The 17,859-nt window shown below is 36.6% G+C and overlaps 3 protein-coding genes across 6 annotated transcripts; all 3 read right to left on the bottom strand.

The window, feature by feature from the left end:
* LOC109718160 (WAT1-related protein At2g39510-like) lies at positions 739-4,695 on the bottom strand. Of its 3 annotated transcripts, XM_020244190.1 has the most exons (9): positions 4,390-4,695; positions 3,906-3,969; positions 2,631-2,761; positions 2,471-2,533; positions 2,247-2,363; positions 1,913-2,150; positions 1,645-1,803; positions 1,313-1,464; positions 739-965 (listed from the first exon to the last, which is right to left on the bottom strand). In XM_020244190.1, exons 3-9 carry the CDS (start codon positions 2,744-2,746, stop codon positions 836-838), a joined length of 975 nt encoding a protein of 324 aa, XP_020099779.1. In that variant the 5' UTR covers positions 2,747-2,761; positions 3,906-3,969; positions 4,390-4,695; the 3' UTR covers positions 739-835. The 3 variants fall into 3 exon arrangements, with proteins under 3 accessions (XP_020099779.1, XP_020099775.1, XP_020099776.1); XM_020244186.1 differs by having other exon boundaries at positions 2,631-4,695; XM_020244187.1 differs by having other exon boundaries at positions 1,680-1,803; positions 2,631-4,695.
* LOC109718722 (vacuolar protein sorting-associated protein 9A-like) lies at positions 5,392-9,294 on the bottom strand. Its single transcript, XM_020245108.1, has 5 exons — positions 9,001-9,294; positions 8,543-8,690; positions 7,885-8,055; positions 6,859-7,038; positions 5,392-6,616 (listed from the first exon to the last, which is right to left on the bottom strand). The coding sequence occupies exons 1-5, from the start codon at positions 9,099-9,101 to the stop codon at positions 6,047-6,049; spliced, it is 1,170 nt and encodes a 389-aa protein (XP_020100697.1). The 5' UTR covers positions 9,102-9,294; the 3' UTR covers positions 5,392-6,046.
* Positions 11,666-16,028, bottom strand: LOC109717952. Of its 2 annotated transcripts, none has more exons than XM_020243914.1 (7): positions 15,247-16,028; positions 14,399-14,542; positions 13,504-13,576; positions 12,842-12,947; positions 12,637-12,733; positions 12,291-12,386; positions 11,666-12,205 (listed from the first exon to the last, which is right to left on the bottom strand). In XM_020243914.1, exons 1-7 carry the CDS (start codon positions 15,820-15,822, stop codon positions 12,062-12,064), a joined length of 1,236 nt encoding a protein of 411 aa, XP_020099503.1. In that variant the 5' UTR covers positions 15,823-16,028; the 3' UTR covers positions 11,666-12,061. The 2 variants fall into 2 exon arrangements, with proteins under 2 accessions (XP_020099503.1, XP_020099504.1); XM_020243915.1 differs by having other exon boundaries at positions 12,046-12,216.

Raw genomic sequence — 17,859 nt, 5'->3', positions numbered from 1 at the left:
AATAATATAGCAATACTATAATTAATGACGTCATAATAATTAAAATATTATATTATTTTTATATACGTGACACATTAATATTTAGACAACAAAATATGATTTGCAGTATTGAATTGCACTAGAAAGCTAGAAAGTTCAAGTTAGGAATTCTAAAAAAGTAAAGTTAAAGGACCAAAAGTGTAATTTAGCCAAAACTTTATTTATTTACGGGTAGATGAAAAATATAAAATTTAAGGATTTAAGTAGATATTTGCAATAGGTGTGGTTCGAACGATTACACCGTGTACAACCCAATAGATTTAATTTAGTATTTTGCATATCTTGGTACCATTTTATTTACTTAATCATCCAGCTAAACACGAACAAGTTAGATCGAGTTTAGTACTATGCAGTGGCCAGAAAAACTATGTTTATTCTTTAAATTGTTCGTAAATAATTTAAATTTTTTTTTTTTTTTCTTTCAATGCTATAAAATTATAGTGGCATCTCTGTCATCGAAAAAGTTACACCCGAGCCAATCAAGTTATTTAAGTGACTCGATTGTGTCAGGCGATCGAGTTTATTTAAACGAGTTTCGTCTGAGTCATTTACACCCAAGTTGGCTCCAAAACTCAGCAACCATTTCGAGCCGACACTGCGAGTTTTCAAACAGTACTGGACTTGAGCTCGAAACAATAGTCAAAAATTTCACAAACCCTAAACTTGTAAGCAGAGCTAGCTGAAATTTTAGATGGTCCCTTTTTTAAGTCAAAAAAGTTTTATGCCCCATTGATGTATGTATCTTTATGAACTGAGAGATACAAAATTGACTCTTTTCCCTTTTTTCCTACATCTCTCAAGGATCCACTCCACCTGCTGTTAACTCAACTGTTCCCTTCTCTTCCTGAGGCAACACTCTCTGATCCTGCCTCTTTCCCCACACAACCATGTAGAGTCCACTCATTATGAGAACTGCCCCAATAAGCCTGCATGAAACAAAAAATGTGATTTTAACCTTTCATTTATCAAATAGGAGAAGATTACAGTGAAAGGAAAGTAAAACTATCGATAAATTTTTTTTTCTTTTGCATAGATAGTCCTGCAAGATTTTAGAATTGTATATACACACTCCTGCAAAGCTGGTATCTGCATGCATCATGCATGCCCCTGGAAACTGTATTTACATGTATAGCAATGCACAAGGATATAAGCAGGGGAACGGATGAAAATAAATGTGGTTTCTACTTTCTAATATATGGAATGTTGGATTTTTGTAGGTGCATAGATGCAATAGATGCAATATTTTCTAAAGAAAATAAGAGAATTTTGTCACCTGCCAAGAAGCAGATCCTCTGCTAAGAAGAACAAGCCCACGATCGCGACTACAATCATGCTTAGTGGGCTGAACGCGGTGACGAAAACCGGCCCCCTTCGTTTCATCACAGACCCTTGCAAGCACCATGCTAACCCTGAGCATACCACAGCCTGCATTGCACCCGTTCATGCGAAATTCAATAACCGCAATATCGATCTCAAGAGAGGACTTAAATTTTGCATATTAGTTGCTAAAATCTTCCAATGTTGCAAGAAGTCGACCAAAGCTTGCTATTTAAACGATACTAGATGCAGTATTAGAAAGTACACGAAATGACCGTCAATAAGTACCGAGTAGGCAACGGTGACGAGCTTTAGATCCCAACCTATCTTCCAAGCTGCGGCGTTGCGCTCTTTCACTAGAGCTGATACCGCCCCCAATGCTGCGCCAGATAAGCATGTCATGGCTGTTACAGTGAACTCTAGAGGATAGTCCCTTAGTGTGATAGCCTATAATTCACGCGCACACGAAAAAAGGGAAACATATAACAATCAGAAAATCATAATTTAGTAGTTGACGAACACAACTTCTCATATAAAAATCTAAGGTTCTTCTTACTTGAAGTATCATAAAGCCAGACCAAGAGCTGCAGGCGAAAATCAGGAAGAGAGAACCCTTCACAAAGTCCCTACTGGATGTTCCAGTTTCAGCCTCGCGATTTAACTTTGAGATCGACGATCCCCTCAAAATAAGAGGGCCTTTGTATAGTGTCATCACCATCGCGCCTGACACAGAAACCGTTGTTCCGATCACCTTAGCTAGGCTTCTTTTCTCATTCCAACTCACTCTCTCCAGCCTAAAGGCAAAACAAAATTAACCAAGAAGCCATATTATGATTCTCATCAACATTACTCATTGTACAATTTGACTATGCAAGGTGTCGCACGCCTACCGAAGGACCCAAGCCATTACGAAGGTTATCGCAGGGAGCAAATTGGACATGGCTGCGGTGAAGGCGGCCGATGTCTTCTTCATTCCTAAGTAGTAGAGGTTTTGATCCAAAACCGGCCTATACATAGCAGAATAGCCTTAAAACAATTGAGTAACTATGCAGAAAAAAAGAACAAAGAAAGAATAAAAAAGAAAAGCGAAGATGTCGAAATGTAAAAAGGTTACTCCAGAAGTCCCAGTGCTATAATCTTTAGAACTATTGAGTAGGTTAACTGCACTCTTTTTTTCCTGTCAACACAAAAATAAAGAAGAAAAAATAATAATATGAGAAATAATAGCTAATGCAATGTTGTATAATTAGTACAATAGGATTGAAGAGAGGGACCTTTCAAAGAACCAAGCAAAAGGTGAGACAACTACAGCAGCAAGAATGTGTCGATACACGACGAAGGTGAAAGGGCTCATTCCTTCATTCAGCGCGAATTTCGCCACTATGGTCATCCCTGCAAAGCTCAACTGCACAAAGATCATGAAAATATATGGCTTGAGCTCTCTGCACGCGCCAAAAGGCCTTTTTCTCTCACTGGGACCCTCCATAGAGCCCACTCCTTAGCCCCTGTGGGATGAGCTTGTGCACTAGCTTTTATCAACTATTCCACGTTATATATAGATGAGAGGCCCACATTAATTTCTACCTCCTAGTGCAGCTATGTTCCTTGGTGTTTGTATGTGAAAGGGACTCCACTTTTTCTGTAAACAACCTCCACCAAGTAGAAGATGAATTCATGCATGTAACACTAAAATTAGGAGATTGTATCACTTGAACCAAGTCATTCCCAGAAGAGGTTTGGTAAGGACTTAGTTTAAAGAAGGGTGAGGTGGAACTTTGATTCAATTACTTACCTTTGATAGATAGTGGCTTAAAGTGCAGAAGTAGTGGATGGTTTGAGATAGAGGGAGGTTGTCTTCATTGTTCTATGTATAGAAGTTGAGTTAAAGATGCAAAACTCATGTAGCAGAAGATATTGCAGTGATTGTGATGGAAGTCGAGGGTCTAAAGTCCTTTGCCTCTTTTGAAAAGAAAGTGGTAGGAGTTTTTTTTTCCCCAAAAAGAAAAATAACTTTCGGAGCTCGAAAAATCAGTTATAAGTGCCTTTTTGCTAAACTTCATGAACAACTTCTTTGTTCAAGATGCGGAGAGACTAGAGTTTCAGACTTGGGTGAGAAGCAAAAATAATTGATCTTTGAGCCCTGAAAGTAGAAGCTCTGAGTTGGAAAATTCTACTTAGAACTTAAGTAAAAAGCTATTGGGGGCTTTTTATGTAACCTATTACAATTTTAAACAGCTTTGCTCAAATAGCACACTTTTACAGAAACTTATCTCCACAATTATTAGGTCTTAAGAGCCTATTTTGACAAAGCTGCTAGAATAGATCTGCTCTATAATCCATAATGGTTTTTATTCACAAATTGAAAAGACTCTCCAATTAAAGTTCGAATCAGAAGATTCAAATTTAAACCCTTCATTTTAGAGTCTCAGAATTTCATTTGGCTGTTAAATCAAGTTCGGAATCTTTCGATATTTTAGTTGCCAAAATCCAATTTTTGTGAAGAAAACAGGAGCAGAGAATCTTTTATGCTATGATCAGAAACAACTCACAGCAAACTGTTTGCTTCAAATAACTTTCCCACCCAATGCCCAAATCGCAAAGCCTGTATTTACACTACATGTAGCCCTAAATTAGTAATAAGCTTTCCACTTTTAAATGTATGCACCACATAAAGTGAACACTGCAACAACTCGGATAACAAGTCCATTTGATTACCTTTACATCTTTCCTAAAGAAATCTGATTACAGCTATGATCATAAATATATATCTGATTACAGCTATGATATGATCATTTATTCCATTCTCACCACATAAAGACAGCATCATAAGAAATTATTTTCCTGACTTTGTCAACTACATCATCTATGGACCGCAAAGTTGATCTGCCATCTATTCCATCAATCTATCACAACTACCAGTTAAGTTTCAACTTTATATAGGTTTAAATTTTAGTTTCTTTAAACATAATGTAGATTAAAAGCAGAGATAAGAGGGAGCACAAATCACTAAATGCTACAAAAATGACCGAGTACCATTACTCATATCAATGTGGAAACCACTAAAAACCTTCTGAGAGTCAAAAGTCACATGAAGATCATTATTTGGAGATTAGAATAAAATTGGAGTAAGAATCAAATCTATGCCCAACAAATTATATAGCCTTGGAGTCAAAATGCTGGTGAGAGGTGATATATATATATATATATATAGTCTAAAACTAGGGACAGAAGCAAGCTTCTATCTCTTTACTTCTGGGCTCAAAAAGGAAACAAACTATATTTGTGTTCCCAAGAGGGAAGGTGAAACCTTATCTAAGCAACAATGTGGTTGGTCTGCCACATTCCACATCCCTGTCTTATTTTTACCTCAAAAATGTGCAGGGACCCACTCAATTATAAGCCATTTTCAAATGGACCCCTAAAACATTTCATAGCAAATGCAAGTAATTACTAGACAGTCTACTGCTTTCTGAGAACCTCAGCTTTTCATGTTCTATTAGTCGTCTATCATTAATTACTAGTTGTTTTAACTTTTAACCTGATCGCTAAATAGGGTGTAAGCAAACTGAACATTCGCAAGCTAAGTTTGGCTCAAGCTCTAGCCCACCTGAAGGATTAAACTCAACTCAAGCCAAATTTGATCTCCTAGAAGGGCTCATCTAAAAAGACAAGCTACATAATTGAAGTTTTGGTTTACAAGAACTCTATGTTTCAGAAAGATGTAGAAGAAAACAAGAATTTTGATGAAAAATGTTACATTTATCATACTCTATTCAATGCTCTTTAAAGCTTGAGCTGAAGCAATCCAAATGCAAGCAAGATGAAGCTCAAAATTCAATTAATTGTTTATCAAAAAGCTAAATAAGCGAGCCCATATTTAAATGAGTTTCTTTATTTCTATTGCTATATGTACTATTTATAAGTGGTCTGCAAAACAAGTTGTGACAAAGAGCTAGTAGTACATTGGCATTTACTGTTGAAGTGTAGTCGATCCGCATCACACGTTGTGACAAAGATGTAGTAGTACATTGGACATACATATAAACTCAACTTTATTAAACAAAATAAAAAAAATTAAACATATATAAAATAAGGCAGCTAAAAATTCAATAACTGATACTTGTTGTCACAGAGGGATTTTTTTTTCTTTTTCCCCCCTTTTTTGAAGGTTTAGTGTATCAAAATAGATGCTCCGAATAATCGGAGCCCTTGGTTTCTAGGAGCAACTTGAACCTACAAGACAAGGTACAAGATAATTCGAGCCAAGATACAAGATAATTCGAAACAGATGCCCTGAATCAAAATTTAAACCAAGGGTTCAAAACCATACCACAACAATAATGAACAAACAAACATCTATACATTCCGCATCTCCGAACAGCATGTGGGTGACAAGATGCTTCTGAGATCAATTCCAGCTGAACCCAAGAAGGATCTCTTCATATTCTTAGCAACTTTTGATTACTGGAACATAAAAATCAAGATAGACGTAATTTTGATACAGCTGCTTACTACACTTCTGCACTTCTCTCCAGCAGTAGAAGAAAATTTCTCTTCATCCCAAGTATAGAATAAAGTAGGAATGTCCATTTACTGGCTTTAAGATTCTTATTGAAATGTGTCCTCTTATCTACAAATCCTTTCATGTTTTTTATCATTTATGCCAGTATACTTAACAAATTGAGAATCCTCAACATTCATCAGTTTTTGATGGTGTTTCACTTATAATGCTGGCTCTTTTGGATAGAGAAACGTACCTAAGAACAAGTTGTTTGTAATTATCGAGGAGGTTTTCTACATCACCTACTGTTAAATCTCCAGCTTGAGCATATAGAAAAGGGTAATCTTGAAAATATCTGCTCACATTATCGTCCATGAGAAGCTCAACGCTTCCTTTCTTCTCTAAATCTTCGGTCGATGGCCCACTCATAATTAATTTATCCTTTCCATCCAAATTCTCTAAGTCCTTGCTTGCTTCAGAATTTTCATCTTTTAGTTCGGAATCACCGGTAGCATCCAATGTTTCCGATCTGTGATTTTCTGAGTTGGTTGAGAGTACTAATAAATGATCTTTAGCGGAGTCCATTTGCTTTTGGAATTCGACTTCATCCATGGAAAGTGACTGTGCATCAATGTTCCAAATGAACGATTCCGCAGAGAGAATGTTAGTGAAGAAATATGCTGCTTCAGAGACCAATCGTGATTGACGTCTGTAACGTTGTATGTACAGTAGATTTGAATGCAATTGTGGAGGGTTCGCCTGCATGAACAAAAGAGGTTAATCAATCCTCCCAGGTTTATAACATACAAGAAGGATAAATTTCCATAGTAAAATACTTGACATAATAAAGTAACAGGAAGCAAAAGACACTAGCAGGAAAATCACTATGTTAATAATATACAATTTCAGAGTTCAGTATGCTACTTTCGCAAAATAGAATGATATGACTATTGCATTATTAACTTTTTTTGGTATGTATATGCATTGGAACTTGGGTCGACCTTTATAGTGACGTAAACTAGCACCGGAAAAAATTCATCAGCTCCCGGAGGGCCCTCGTTCGACACAACAGAAGCATTTATCAGTGAGTTGCTGATGACTTTGCAGCAGTTAAGGATGCAGATTAATTTGTCCCTAGGAGCCTTGTAAGTGTTAATCTTCTGCAGTACCTTCTGTGCAAGCTATAAGAGAAGTAGGAACAGATATATCAATACATATAAGTCTCAAATGTGCACCGCTAGAATATGTTAACCACACACATATAAACACTTGACAAACTAGGGCGTACGTACACAATATATACACGTCAGAAGTAGGACTACATATACCATACATTAAATAAGCCTCAAATGTGCACCACTAGAAAATTTTAGCCACGCACATACAAACACTTCACAAAATAGGGCATGCATACACAATATATACACCTCAAAAGAATAATAGGCTAAGATCTCAGATATCCTTTTCTTAAGATTTTTACGCTAACAAACAAAACAAAAACAACTAGAGGAGACAAAATACAGGATTTAGTAGTAACAACTCTTAAGCAATATAAGAAGTCCTGTGTCAGTAGTAACATGAGCAAATAGCACAGTAGTAACAATTGAACTAGCTTCATGACAATACATACTACAATAACACGTGATAACAAGAAAATGCACCTTCTGTAACAGATAATAGAGGAATAGAAAATGATATGGAAGAGAGATCAGCCAATAAAATTATCAAAAAAGACGGCCAAAACGAGTTGCACCATTAATACAAAGAGGTTAATCTTAACTTGGTAAGCCATTTCTAACTTTTGTCAATTCTCGGTAAGCGTAGAAAACTTTATGGGCCACATAAAGGTGTGTGCTTATCCAGACATTTATTTTGCAGAGTTTGCGCCATGAACATTACAATAATTTCATGCAGAGCAATGTGATTACTACCCAAAATAAAAAAGGTAAAACCTGAATCATGGCACTAGAGATGGATTGATGAGATTGCAACGGGGTGAATATTCATAGCTCCCCTGGTTCACTCACCGACAACGATGGCTCGTTTCGAAATTCTGGCTTTATATCCAAATTCTCAGGTTTGACAAATTGCTGCACTAAAGCCATCTTCTCGAAAAGCTCCTCATCGCTGTGCACATCTTCAGGAACTGACGCAAATACCCGATTATATAACCTCGTCATGACATATTTCTCAAGACCCTGCAAGAAAAAAAAAAAAAACATTTTTGACATTACGCCGGAAGTTCATAAAGCTCATAGAGAAAAAGCAAAGAACAGAGAACGCATACAAGTAGGGATACTTCAGTATCCACATGCTGGATGGGGATTCAATAAAACGAACCTCATAACCATTCACGCAACAGGTAAAATAATCAATAAAATAATAGTATGCGAGATTGCAAGAGAAGAAGTTTTTTTTTTTTCTTGTGTACAAACATGCATATAAGAGAGACTTATTTTATCTACTCGGAGACAAGAGGACCACCGTGCGATTTTATTCGTTAATCGCCTTAACTTCTTGTCCTGCCTAAAGAGTCGATCGTAAACACAGAGATTACGAAGTTCGAAAACGCCACAATCTCATCAGTAGAAGAATAACAATATTTCATGATGACGAATAGCATATTCGTTGTCGCGGAAAAGAAAACATCTGAAATTACAATTGCAGTGGATATAAGAAGATTACCTCACCAGCATTTTCTAGCTCTTCTTCTGAACTGCCAGCCCAAAGTGTGTGGGCCCTGAAAGCAGCTTCCATGTTGGCGAGAAACTCCTGCACCGCCGCGCTGTCTTTCTCCGGATCAGGCGCTGCGTTCGAGAAGGATACGACGAAGCTGCCACCCCAAACGAAATCAATTTCAGAGATAACGGCGTCGTCGTCGCGAGAAGAGTTGCATAAACAGAAAATGCCGTCGTCAGAATAGCATTCTGACGATTAAGATCTGGAAAATCGCATGTAAAATCCACCCGTATATGCAGCATGATGCTCTTCGCACGCCGTAAAAGGTTAGGGGGGGGCAGCAGGCAGTGTTTAGAAGGTTCATATTCGAAAATCATGGCAGAAGATGCGGTGATTTGGTGAGAAGGGCGAGAAGAGAAAGATGCGACAGAGATAGGGGTTTTTTTATAAAAAAAAAAANTGACCTCTTGATGGATCTGACGAGATCGGCGGCGGAGGGGTGGCGCATCCGATCCAAGAAGTGGTGCCAAGCGAGGGGCGGCGCCGAGGGGGAGGAGCCCTCCATCGATCGAGCAGAGGAGGAGGACGACGAGGACGAGGACGAGGACGAGGGAGCCCTCCGAGAATAGGGATCGAGGAGGACCCCTGGATTCTTCTACTAGGTTCCAAAGTTTTTGATGGTGTTGTTTTTCGGGGGCTGGTTTTATTCTAAAAGAAGGACGAAGGATTTTTTTTTTTTTTTTCCTCTCTCTCTTTGTTGGACAGGACATAATCACAAAACCTATGGAGGGGGGAAATAAAATAAGTAATTATTGGCAATTTTTCCGCAGATTCGGATGGACGAGTATAAAGTAAAAGAATTTTCTTCGTCCAAAAATGGGTAAAATATAGGACGACATTAGTAAGTCTTCAGAGAGTCAGCAAGGCGGTCACTTTAATTTTGCTAAATTACAGAAAGCTTTTTTTTTATTTTTTTTATTTTAAAAAATTTATATTTTATTTTTTAAAAATTTTAGAAATTTTTTTATAGAGAACGGTGTTAATGAAAATAGCAAAATAATCAAATTACCATTACGTTTTCTATAAAAAAAAAAATTTAATATATTTCTGTTATTATTTTGAAAGGCATTTTAATATAAATCATAAAAAATTAACGAAGAAGTGATAAAACTCTGACGGAGGGAAATTATATGCAACAACTTGAAATATTAAAGAAGTAAAATATAAATTTTTGAAAGTTAAAAAGAAAAGTAAAAAAATAATATTTATAAAAAAAAATTCTGAAATTTAACCCTTTATTTTTGTTAAAATTAATAATTTCTTGTAAGAAACTTTAATTTGATTATCTATAAATAATAAGTTAAAAAAAAAAAATCAGACGTTAACAAAGTATCAAACAACCTAAAAGCTCCGTGTAGAATTATTGACCAAAGTTGCTTTACATGCTATTTAGAAGGACTTTTTTATAAAATAACCCTGTGAAAATTTAAAATTTGCAACATGACCCTGTAAAAATTTTATTTTCAAAACTAATTCTCCTTTCGCCACGTCGACGTCATATCAGAATTTCTTTTAAAGGCGGTAAATCGTTTCCCGTTTTCTCCCATTTTTTTAAAGACGGTAAATCGTTCACTGCGTTTTTCCATTTCTTTTAAAAGCGGTGAATTGTTCCCCGCTTTTTTCCATTACTTTTAAAAACGGTGAATCGTTTCCCGCTTTCTCCCATTTCTTTTAAAGACAATAAATCGTTCACCGCATACAGTAAATAAGTAAAAGGCGGTGAATTCACCGCCTTTAAAAAAAATGGAAAAAAGCGGAAAACGATTCACCGCCTTTAAAAAAAATGGGAGAAAATAGGAAACGATTCACTGCTTTTAAAAGAAATTCTGACATGATGCCGACGTGGCAAAAGGAGTGTTAATTTTCCAAATAAATTTCAAGACAGTTTATTTCGCAAATTTTAAAATTCTAGAGGATTGTTTTATAAAAAAGTCCATTTAGAAAGTGCGGTGTCCATACATAACATCATATTTTCTATAGGATAATAAGCCGGTTATAATATAAGTCCAATGCAAAAGTATACGTTTATGCTTTCGCCCCGACTTTATTTTATACTAGTGAAGTAACCCGCGCTTTGCAGCGGATAAAAATCTTAATAGTAATTAATAATAATAAAATATTAAATATTTTCTTGTGTTTCTTATTTGGTACATCTATCGAAAATATCTCACTGTAGGCGGCAGATATGAACCCGACGATGCCTTCTCCAGCGATGGTGATAGTGACGGCGACCACGATCTCTCCAACCGCGGCGGAAGAAGGAATTGGGTGCACATTAGTGAGAGAGAGAGGGAGTGAGGGAAGGAGGCGATGGTGTATAGCTAAAGATAAAAAATAAAGAATTGATGAACAAATCGAAGATAAAGAATTGAAAGTTTGATGGAAGGAGGAAAATGAGCCATGATGAATAATTGGAGATAGAGGTTAGGATCGTAGATAGTAATAGGACCATTTAAATATATTAATTGAAAGTTTGGTAGTAGAACCATTTACATTAATTAAAAGTATAGTAGAGGAAAGATAGTGGGACCATTTAAATACACTAATTGAAAGTTTGATTAATAAGACCGTTAAAATATATATTAAAAATTAAGTGAACATGATGAATAATTGGACATAAAGAGATTAGAATCGTAGATAGTAGTAGAACCATTTAAATATACTAATTAAAAGTTTGGTAGTGGAACCATTTACATTAATTGAAAATATAGTGGAGTGAAGGTAATGGGACCATTTAAATACACTAATTGAAAGTTTGGTTAATGGGACAATTAAAATGCATATTGAAAATTTAGTGATGAAAAAAAGAAGAGTTACATTAGTGAGAGTGAAGAAAAATTTACCACGTGGCAAAAAACATTGAGGATTCATATAGTTTAATAGATAGATAACAGCATTAGATGGAGTGCAAGCACCAAACGAACCCTAAATAAAGTTGAGAAGACGAGAGGGTCCATACAGTTTCACCGTCAGACAAATTTAGGTTTGACAACAATCCGTAAGAAGATACGAGGGTCTAAACATCCCGCACAACAAAACGCAACCCAGAAAAAACGACGAAGTTAATCATTCTGAGAAAAATTATGCATATATATATAGAATTACAGATACAATAATTCTGGATTCTTTGTATGAGCTCTGAACCTATAAATAACTTTTTTTTGGATGTCACTAACTGAAAGTGTTCTCTACACATATCTTACAAATTCGAATATATCAGAATACGAGTAAAATAAAGGAAAAACACAAAGTGAACAAAAAAAAAAAAAATTGCTGTGGCCTCACATGTGCGGTGTCCTCTTTGTATCCAACTTTCATGTTTCTTGACATCATTGTTCAGGACTCTCAGATATACTTCAGCTGCTAAGTTTTCTTGTTAATATTTTTTTTAAAAAAAGTCTCAAAAAAGAGTGTAGAGCATTGTACTACTACTGCATAAGAGAACAGAAAGAGGTGAGGAAGTGTTTAGTTGAGTGCAGGGCCACTTTCATCCTTCACAATCAAGTCCACAGGATTCTGCTCGGCCCAGACGGCTGCATCCAGATACCCAAGCTCAAACAACTTGTCGAGAATATAATCCGCAGCAGGCTCTAGTGCCCAGTTAAATAGCTGGAGAAAAACTTTAGCAGCTGTCTCAAGGGTAGTGCATTGAATAAGAATTAGTTTTAAGCCAATAAAAGCGTTGAAAGTGAACCTGTCGTGGAGTGGCTCTGTTCTCGGGATTGCAATCTGGGCTTATTCCAATCCCTCGCAGTCCCAAACGGCTAGCTGGGAAAGCACAAACTCGAACCTGCAATTATATGCAGAAAAGATCAATCACATGCAAGCAGAAAAGTGTTGTCTACTTAGAAGAATGTAACCGCGAATATAATGAAGCACTACAGAAACTAGGTTGAAAGATGCTGCCATGAATCAATGGAAAGTCGCAAATGTAGTACCAAACAAAAATCCAAATTAGAAGAAATATAAATATCGAAGCCAATTAGCTCGGGAAAAAAAAAAAGCTGACCAAGTAATATAAAGTAGAAAACAAATCTTACTGTTTCAGAAGCAGAAGTAGGAGGCATAAACAATGTAAGGCCCCCATCAATGCACAATCGGTTCCGGAACATTGTTGCAGGCCTCGGAGCTAAATATCTAGACCAAGATAAAAGGTCCTTTTTTCGTTTATTTCGTAGGAAGAAGGTGGTACTGAAAGAAGCAAGAGCGAAATAATAATAAAGTAAACAAAAAAACCCAGCATACCCTGGAATGAAAGATGATGTAAAAAGTGCATTAACGAGATCTTCCTTAGAGTCGAATTGATCCACAAGTAGACCCCTTGGCCTCCAAAATAACTGAGTAATTGCAACTGCCTCAGAAGAAGATAAGTTAAGGCAACACAAATGATCAGTTCTTTTAGTTCTCCAGCGAAAGCAATTTGGGAGATGAGAACAAAGCATAACAAAGAATATCATAACAAACCCTACAATGATAGATGCATTAACAAATGGTCGGAACCTAATACTTCCCATTAATAATAATTACGATTAATGTGTGTGGTTATGTCTAATGAATCCAAACACAAAACAATAGCTCGTATATATTAATGATGAAGATTAAACAGTTTCCACTGCTAGAATAGTTAGGAGACGCATCAACCCTCAAGGGGGTAGTCGCGGCCCTTACACGTTGCAACAATTAAGCCCTAAAAGAAACAAAAACAACAGAAAGAGAAACCGAAGAATACAACATAAAGTAGTAATATACACCCAATCATACAAATATATACATGATAAATAATAGACTTCCATTATCTTAAAAATTGTTGTATAATAAGCTGTTCACGCTAGTTTTAAGAAGAAGCTGTTATCATTCACTCGTTATATTTTTACTCAGTTCAAAAGTACCAGATATAGAAAGCTTACCACGAACCCTTCCATTAGATCTAATGTGTGCATCATCAGGAAGAAATCTGTTAAGCACATCTCTAAGTAGAGCCTGTAAAAGATAACATTATTATCATCCAGAAGTACTGGAAAGCTGACAGGATTTTGTTATCGTTCATTATTCATTTATTCATTATTCATTTTATGGACCGTACTGTTGCATGCAGTACTGCTGCACATAAAAATTCACTCTATAAAGTTCTTGTGAAGTCACAGAGTTTTCAAAAAGAAAAATTAGATAGTAACAAGATGTTGTTCTCATTTAAATTGTTCTCATCTAATTATGCAGAACACTTTCTAGTCTTTCAGTTTCTAAACAATCAGAATTTTGAACTTAAACAAGCATGCTTCTAACATAATGCACCACAAATAAGTAACATTCCTCAGCACAGCAACATGGGTTCAGCAGAAGTTTTTGTACGTCTAGGAGTTTCTTTCTTTCACTTATATTTAAGTTTTATACTTTTATATAAAATCGTTATGTTATATGACTTTTGTGTCTTATCATTTAAGTTCTTGCAAGATCTCTAATTAGTTCACACTCCTAGCTCAAGATATAGCTAGATGTCAAGTTGATTGCAATTAATAAATAAATTAACACAAATGCTGGGTCAAACTCCAAATAAACAATGTAAATATCCAAACAGACATCATTGTTGTGCAGAGAATTTCCCAATGGTAAGCAACAATAGCATGCACAGTCCATAAATGATGGAATACACTTCAATAATAGATATGCTGACATCACCCACTTAATCAGAAACTAAAATTTTGGAGAAATCCCCGAACAGTGACATACTCTAAAAAGTATAAAATAATACGAGCAATACATATTTATGCATAATGCGCAGTTTTTCAAAAAGAAAAATCATACCCCAAGCCGAAATGCAGTGCCTCTCACCCGGCAATCCTCCGCCAGAACCTTGGTCATTTGCAGGGCATGTTCCATGCTATTTCCAGAAGCAATAACTGCACAGACTATGGCACCAGCTGATGAGCCAGCTAATGGTGTGGTTTCCTAAATCGTTAAGTTGGTTCAATTTATGATGAGACTGGTAGAATTTCTTATATAATCTGCTCTAAATAGCATAAGAAAATGGGGAAAAAACCAAATGAATACACATGCAGATCTATAACATAAAGGAACTGCTAACAAAATCTTAGCATGGAGACATGGAGCAACATGCTTAAATCACACAAAATTACTCTCTAGGTGGTTACTCTTGGTCGGCAGGTTGAAGTATATTAACTCAGTAACCATTATAGGGAATGGATAAAGATATTGAAAGCTATATAACATAAGGGAATACGAAGACCGATGTAACTAGAGTCTGAAATAGTATTCTGAGTCCTATCTGTAGAAAATTTCCGGCTATAAATTAATATTTCCCATTTCTCTTGCATTCCTTATCTTGTGAGTGCGACTTGATTTTATTTCCTAAACATTTTCTCCTTTGACTCGGAGTCGGCGGTGATCCAAGTAGTACAGATCACACGAAGGCATTGATATATTATCCATTTGAAAATTTTGATAGACCTCAGTGAGCCATATCTGTGAGGCTACAACGGAGTAACAATTAGGAAGGTCCTAACATGAACATAAAACGTCTCTTGCTCTACAAGAGGAAGGAAGGGAGACCATTAAAGAATATTTAATAATTTCACAATATAAAATTATTCTCCAGGTAATAGAATCATCGAGATGCAGCGAAACGGAAGTACCTTGATGTAGCCCTTCTCAAGAAGGAACTGAGCAACCCCGAGATGATAAGGGAGGAGGAGCCCTGCGGCCGAGAAGCTAAACCCTGGGCTCGTCACCTTCCTCCGCTCCATCTCTGCCTCCACATCCTCCGCCCTCTGCTCCCAAACCAGCTCCTCATCCACCGCATCCTCCACCACCGCCTCCGCCGCCGCAATCGACTCCCTCCTCCTCCTGCTAATGTACGTCTCCCCTCGATCCGCGATCGCATTTGGGGCCTCCCCCGATGGCGCCGGCGCCGAGGCGGCGCCGTCCTTGTTCCTGATGAGCAATGACGCGAGCCCCAGGAACAGCTCCCCGGTTGCCACCGCGAAGGACTTCTTCCCGGTGTCCGGCGGCGGCGGCGGCGGCCACCGTCCCCCGCCTCCGCCGGCGCTGCCGCCGCCCCCATCGGCTCGGGCGCGGAAGCGGACGAACCTAGGGTTGGGGTTGGGGTTGGGGAAGAGGCGGAGGGAGGCGAAGGAGGCGACGGCCATGGAGAAGAGAGGTAGGGCTCTTCCTCCTCCTCTTCCTCGTCCTCTCGGCTTCCTCAAAAGCATCGCCCTCCTCCTCCTCCTCTCCCTTTCTCTCTCCCTCTCCTACGCCCTGTCGTGTGCGTGCGTGTACATCAATGGAAACATTCGGTGCGAGGGAGAAAGGCAAAGTATATACCCCACCGTTCTGGGAAAAGAAGTGCGCGGAGAGTTTGGTATCGCATCTCCTCCTCGGAGGGGCGGTAATAACTAATAAGAACGTAGCGGGAGGTGCGAAGGAGACGAAGGATGCCGCTTCTTCTTTTACTCGGTGCCTCATAATCCGGGCCGAACCGCCCGGTTCGGTTCGACCGGTTAGTTTACCAACAAGCGGACCGCGGGAGAATTCATTCTGGACCGCACCGTTCAGCGGTCTAACTGGTAAACCCGTCTACTGTTCGGATTATTTCGTAAGATACAAATCAAATTTTATATTTTCATATTTGCTCAAAAGAATGACGATTTAATTTTTTGCTTTAGGGGTTTGATATATCAGGTGCAATTTTTGACATTACCTGAGCGGATATATTATATGTAGTCGTGAACTCGTGATTTGAATCTCCTTATTCTAAAAATAGTAAAATTTTATCTGAATAATTTTTTTTTATATAATCAAAATTAATTATTAATAATTTATTATGTTATGTTGTACTTAGCTATTCAATCTAGTAATTAGTCTACTGATTGAACTAGTAAATTATGGATAATAATATTCCTTTAATAATAGAACTGCAAATGAGACGAATTTGGGGGCGGCATGAGTCTCTCACTTTCTACTTTATTCTTTTAGCAGATCAAGATAAATTCGGGATGAATTAATTTTTCTCTTATTTTTTGCCCTCAATTATTGCTCCACTTGAAGCATATCAGGGTTGGAGGGTATTTATTTTTGACGGATGGAGACAAGTCATGGAAAGAAAAGGGGTATTTCGTCTTATACTTTTTTTTTTACCTGAATCAGAAAAAATTTAGAATGAATTAATTTTTTTTTCATCATTTTTGTTTCCTACTTACTCCCTCATTCGATACAGATTGGGAGGGAAGTTCCACCAATTCGAATCTATGTACGTCTCTATCTATGCCGAATTTGGTTGAACTAATATTGATAGTGCCAAACAAGTATAATCCACGTTATGTTAGGGTGTGTGTTTGCTTAGATGGCAATCTGGTGATGAATTCATGAGTTCGTGTAAGTAGAGATGAAAATCATGCGAAGAGTTCGTGTAACTAGATATCGCCGTCATTTGGATGTAAGCCCGATCTCCAACTTTCGTGGAGCCTATGAGGCTCGCAAGTGCAAGGCTTTCATTAGACGGTGAGTCTGCGTGCAGCATGAACTCACAACTTCGCACTTGTCAGGTGCAAAAATCGAGTTTCGTGTACACATGGAACTCGGCGTGGTTATGATGTGAAATAAATAAAAATAATAACAAAGAAAGGCAATTTGAACATATTAAAATATAGGCTTTAACGAATTTAAAATCAGACACATTTGGGCTGCATTTGGTTCATGTATAAATAAAAATGGCTTATTTGAAAAATAGATATAAGTTCAGGCATAAGCAGTAACTAAACTAATTTTACATTTGGATAAAAATTGAACATAAGAATAAGGTAAATAGCGTTTGATTCGTTAGATTGAAATAGAAAAAATAAGAATTATAATTTTAAATTAAAAATATTTTATCTAATTAATTAATACCAAAATATTAATTAAAAATAATGTTAAAAATTTATTAAATTTATTAGCTATGAATAGTGTATAGGATAATAAAAATATATTAATTCATTAATTAAATTTAAAAACTATTTAACTATTTAAAGTTAGTAAATTATTTTAGTTTGATAATTAGTAAAGAAATTAACTAGATTAATAAAAATATTAATTAAACGATCGATCAATATAAATATTAATTTATGAATATGAATAAAGACATTAAATTATTAATTTTTAATTAGCTAATTAATTATAAATAATAAATTTATTAATTACTTTATAATTTAAGTAATAGATAGTAATTTAAATTAATTAATTTGAATAATTAATAATTTGATATCATAATT

This window comes from Ananas comosus, linkage group 12, assembly GCF_001540865.1.
Source record: "Ananas comosus cultivar F153 linkage group 12, ASM154086v1, whole genome shotgun sequence".
Lineage (NCBI taxonomy): Eukaryota > Viridiplantae > Streptophyta > Magnoliopsida > Poales > Bromeliaceae > Ananas > Ananas comosus.
The sequence above is the reverse complement of the archived record's forward strand: the minus strand, read 5'-3'. Positions and strand labels throughout refer to the sequence as shown.

Excerpts from the sequence above, each read along its gene's own strand:
- LOC109718160 (XM_020244186.1), bottom strand. The coding sequence starts at position 2,842 with ATGGAGGGTCCCAGTGAGAGAAAAAGGCCTTTTGGCGCGTGCAGAGAG. Across the intron at positions 2,534-2,630 it reads TTTGCTTGGTTCTTTGAAAG|GAAAAAAAGAGTGCAGTTAA; the intron begins GTCCCTCTCTTC and ends TTGTGTTGACAG. Across the intron at positions 2,364-2,470 it reads ATAGCACTGGGACTTCTGGA|GCCGGTTTTGGATCAAAACC; the intron begins GTAACCTTTTTA and ends TGCTATGTATAG.
- LOC109718722 (XM_020245108.1), bottom strand. The coding sequence starts at position 9,101 with ATGGAGGGCTCCTCCCCCTCGGCGCCGCCCCTCGCTTGGCACCACTTC. Across the intron at positions 8,056-8,542 it reads AGCTAGAAAATGCTGGTGAG|GGTCTTGAGAAATATGTCAT; the intron begins GTAATCTTCTTA and ends TTTTTCTTGCAG. Across the intron at positions 7,039-7,884 it reads GAAACGAGCCATCGTTGTCG|CTTGCACAGAAGGTACTGCA; the intron begins GTGAGTGAACCA and ends CTTCTCTTATAG.
- LOC109717952 (XM_020243914.1), bottom strand. The coding sequence starts at position 15,822 with ATGCTTTTGAGGAAGCCGAGAGGACGAGGAAGAGGAGGAGGAAGAGCC. Across the intron at positions 14,543-15,246 it reads TTGAGAAGGGCTACATCAAG|GAAACCACACCATTAGCTGG; the intron begins GTACTTCCGTTT and ends TTAACGATTTAG. Across the intron at positions 12,387-12,636 it reads CTACTTCTGCTTCTGAAACA|GTTCGAGTTTGTGCTTTCCC; the intron begins GTAAGATTTGTT and ends ATATAATTGCAG.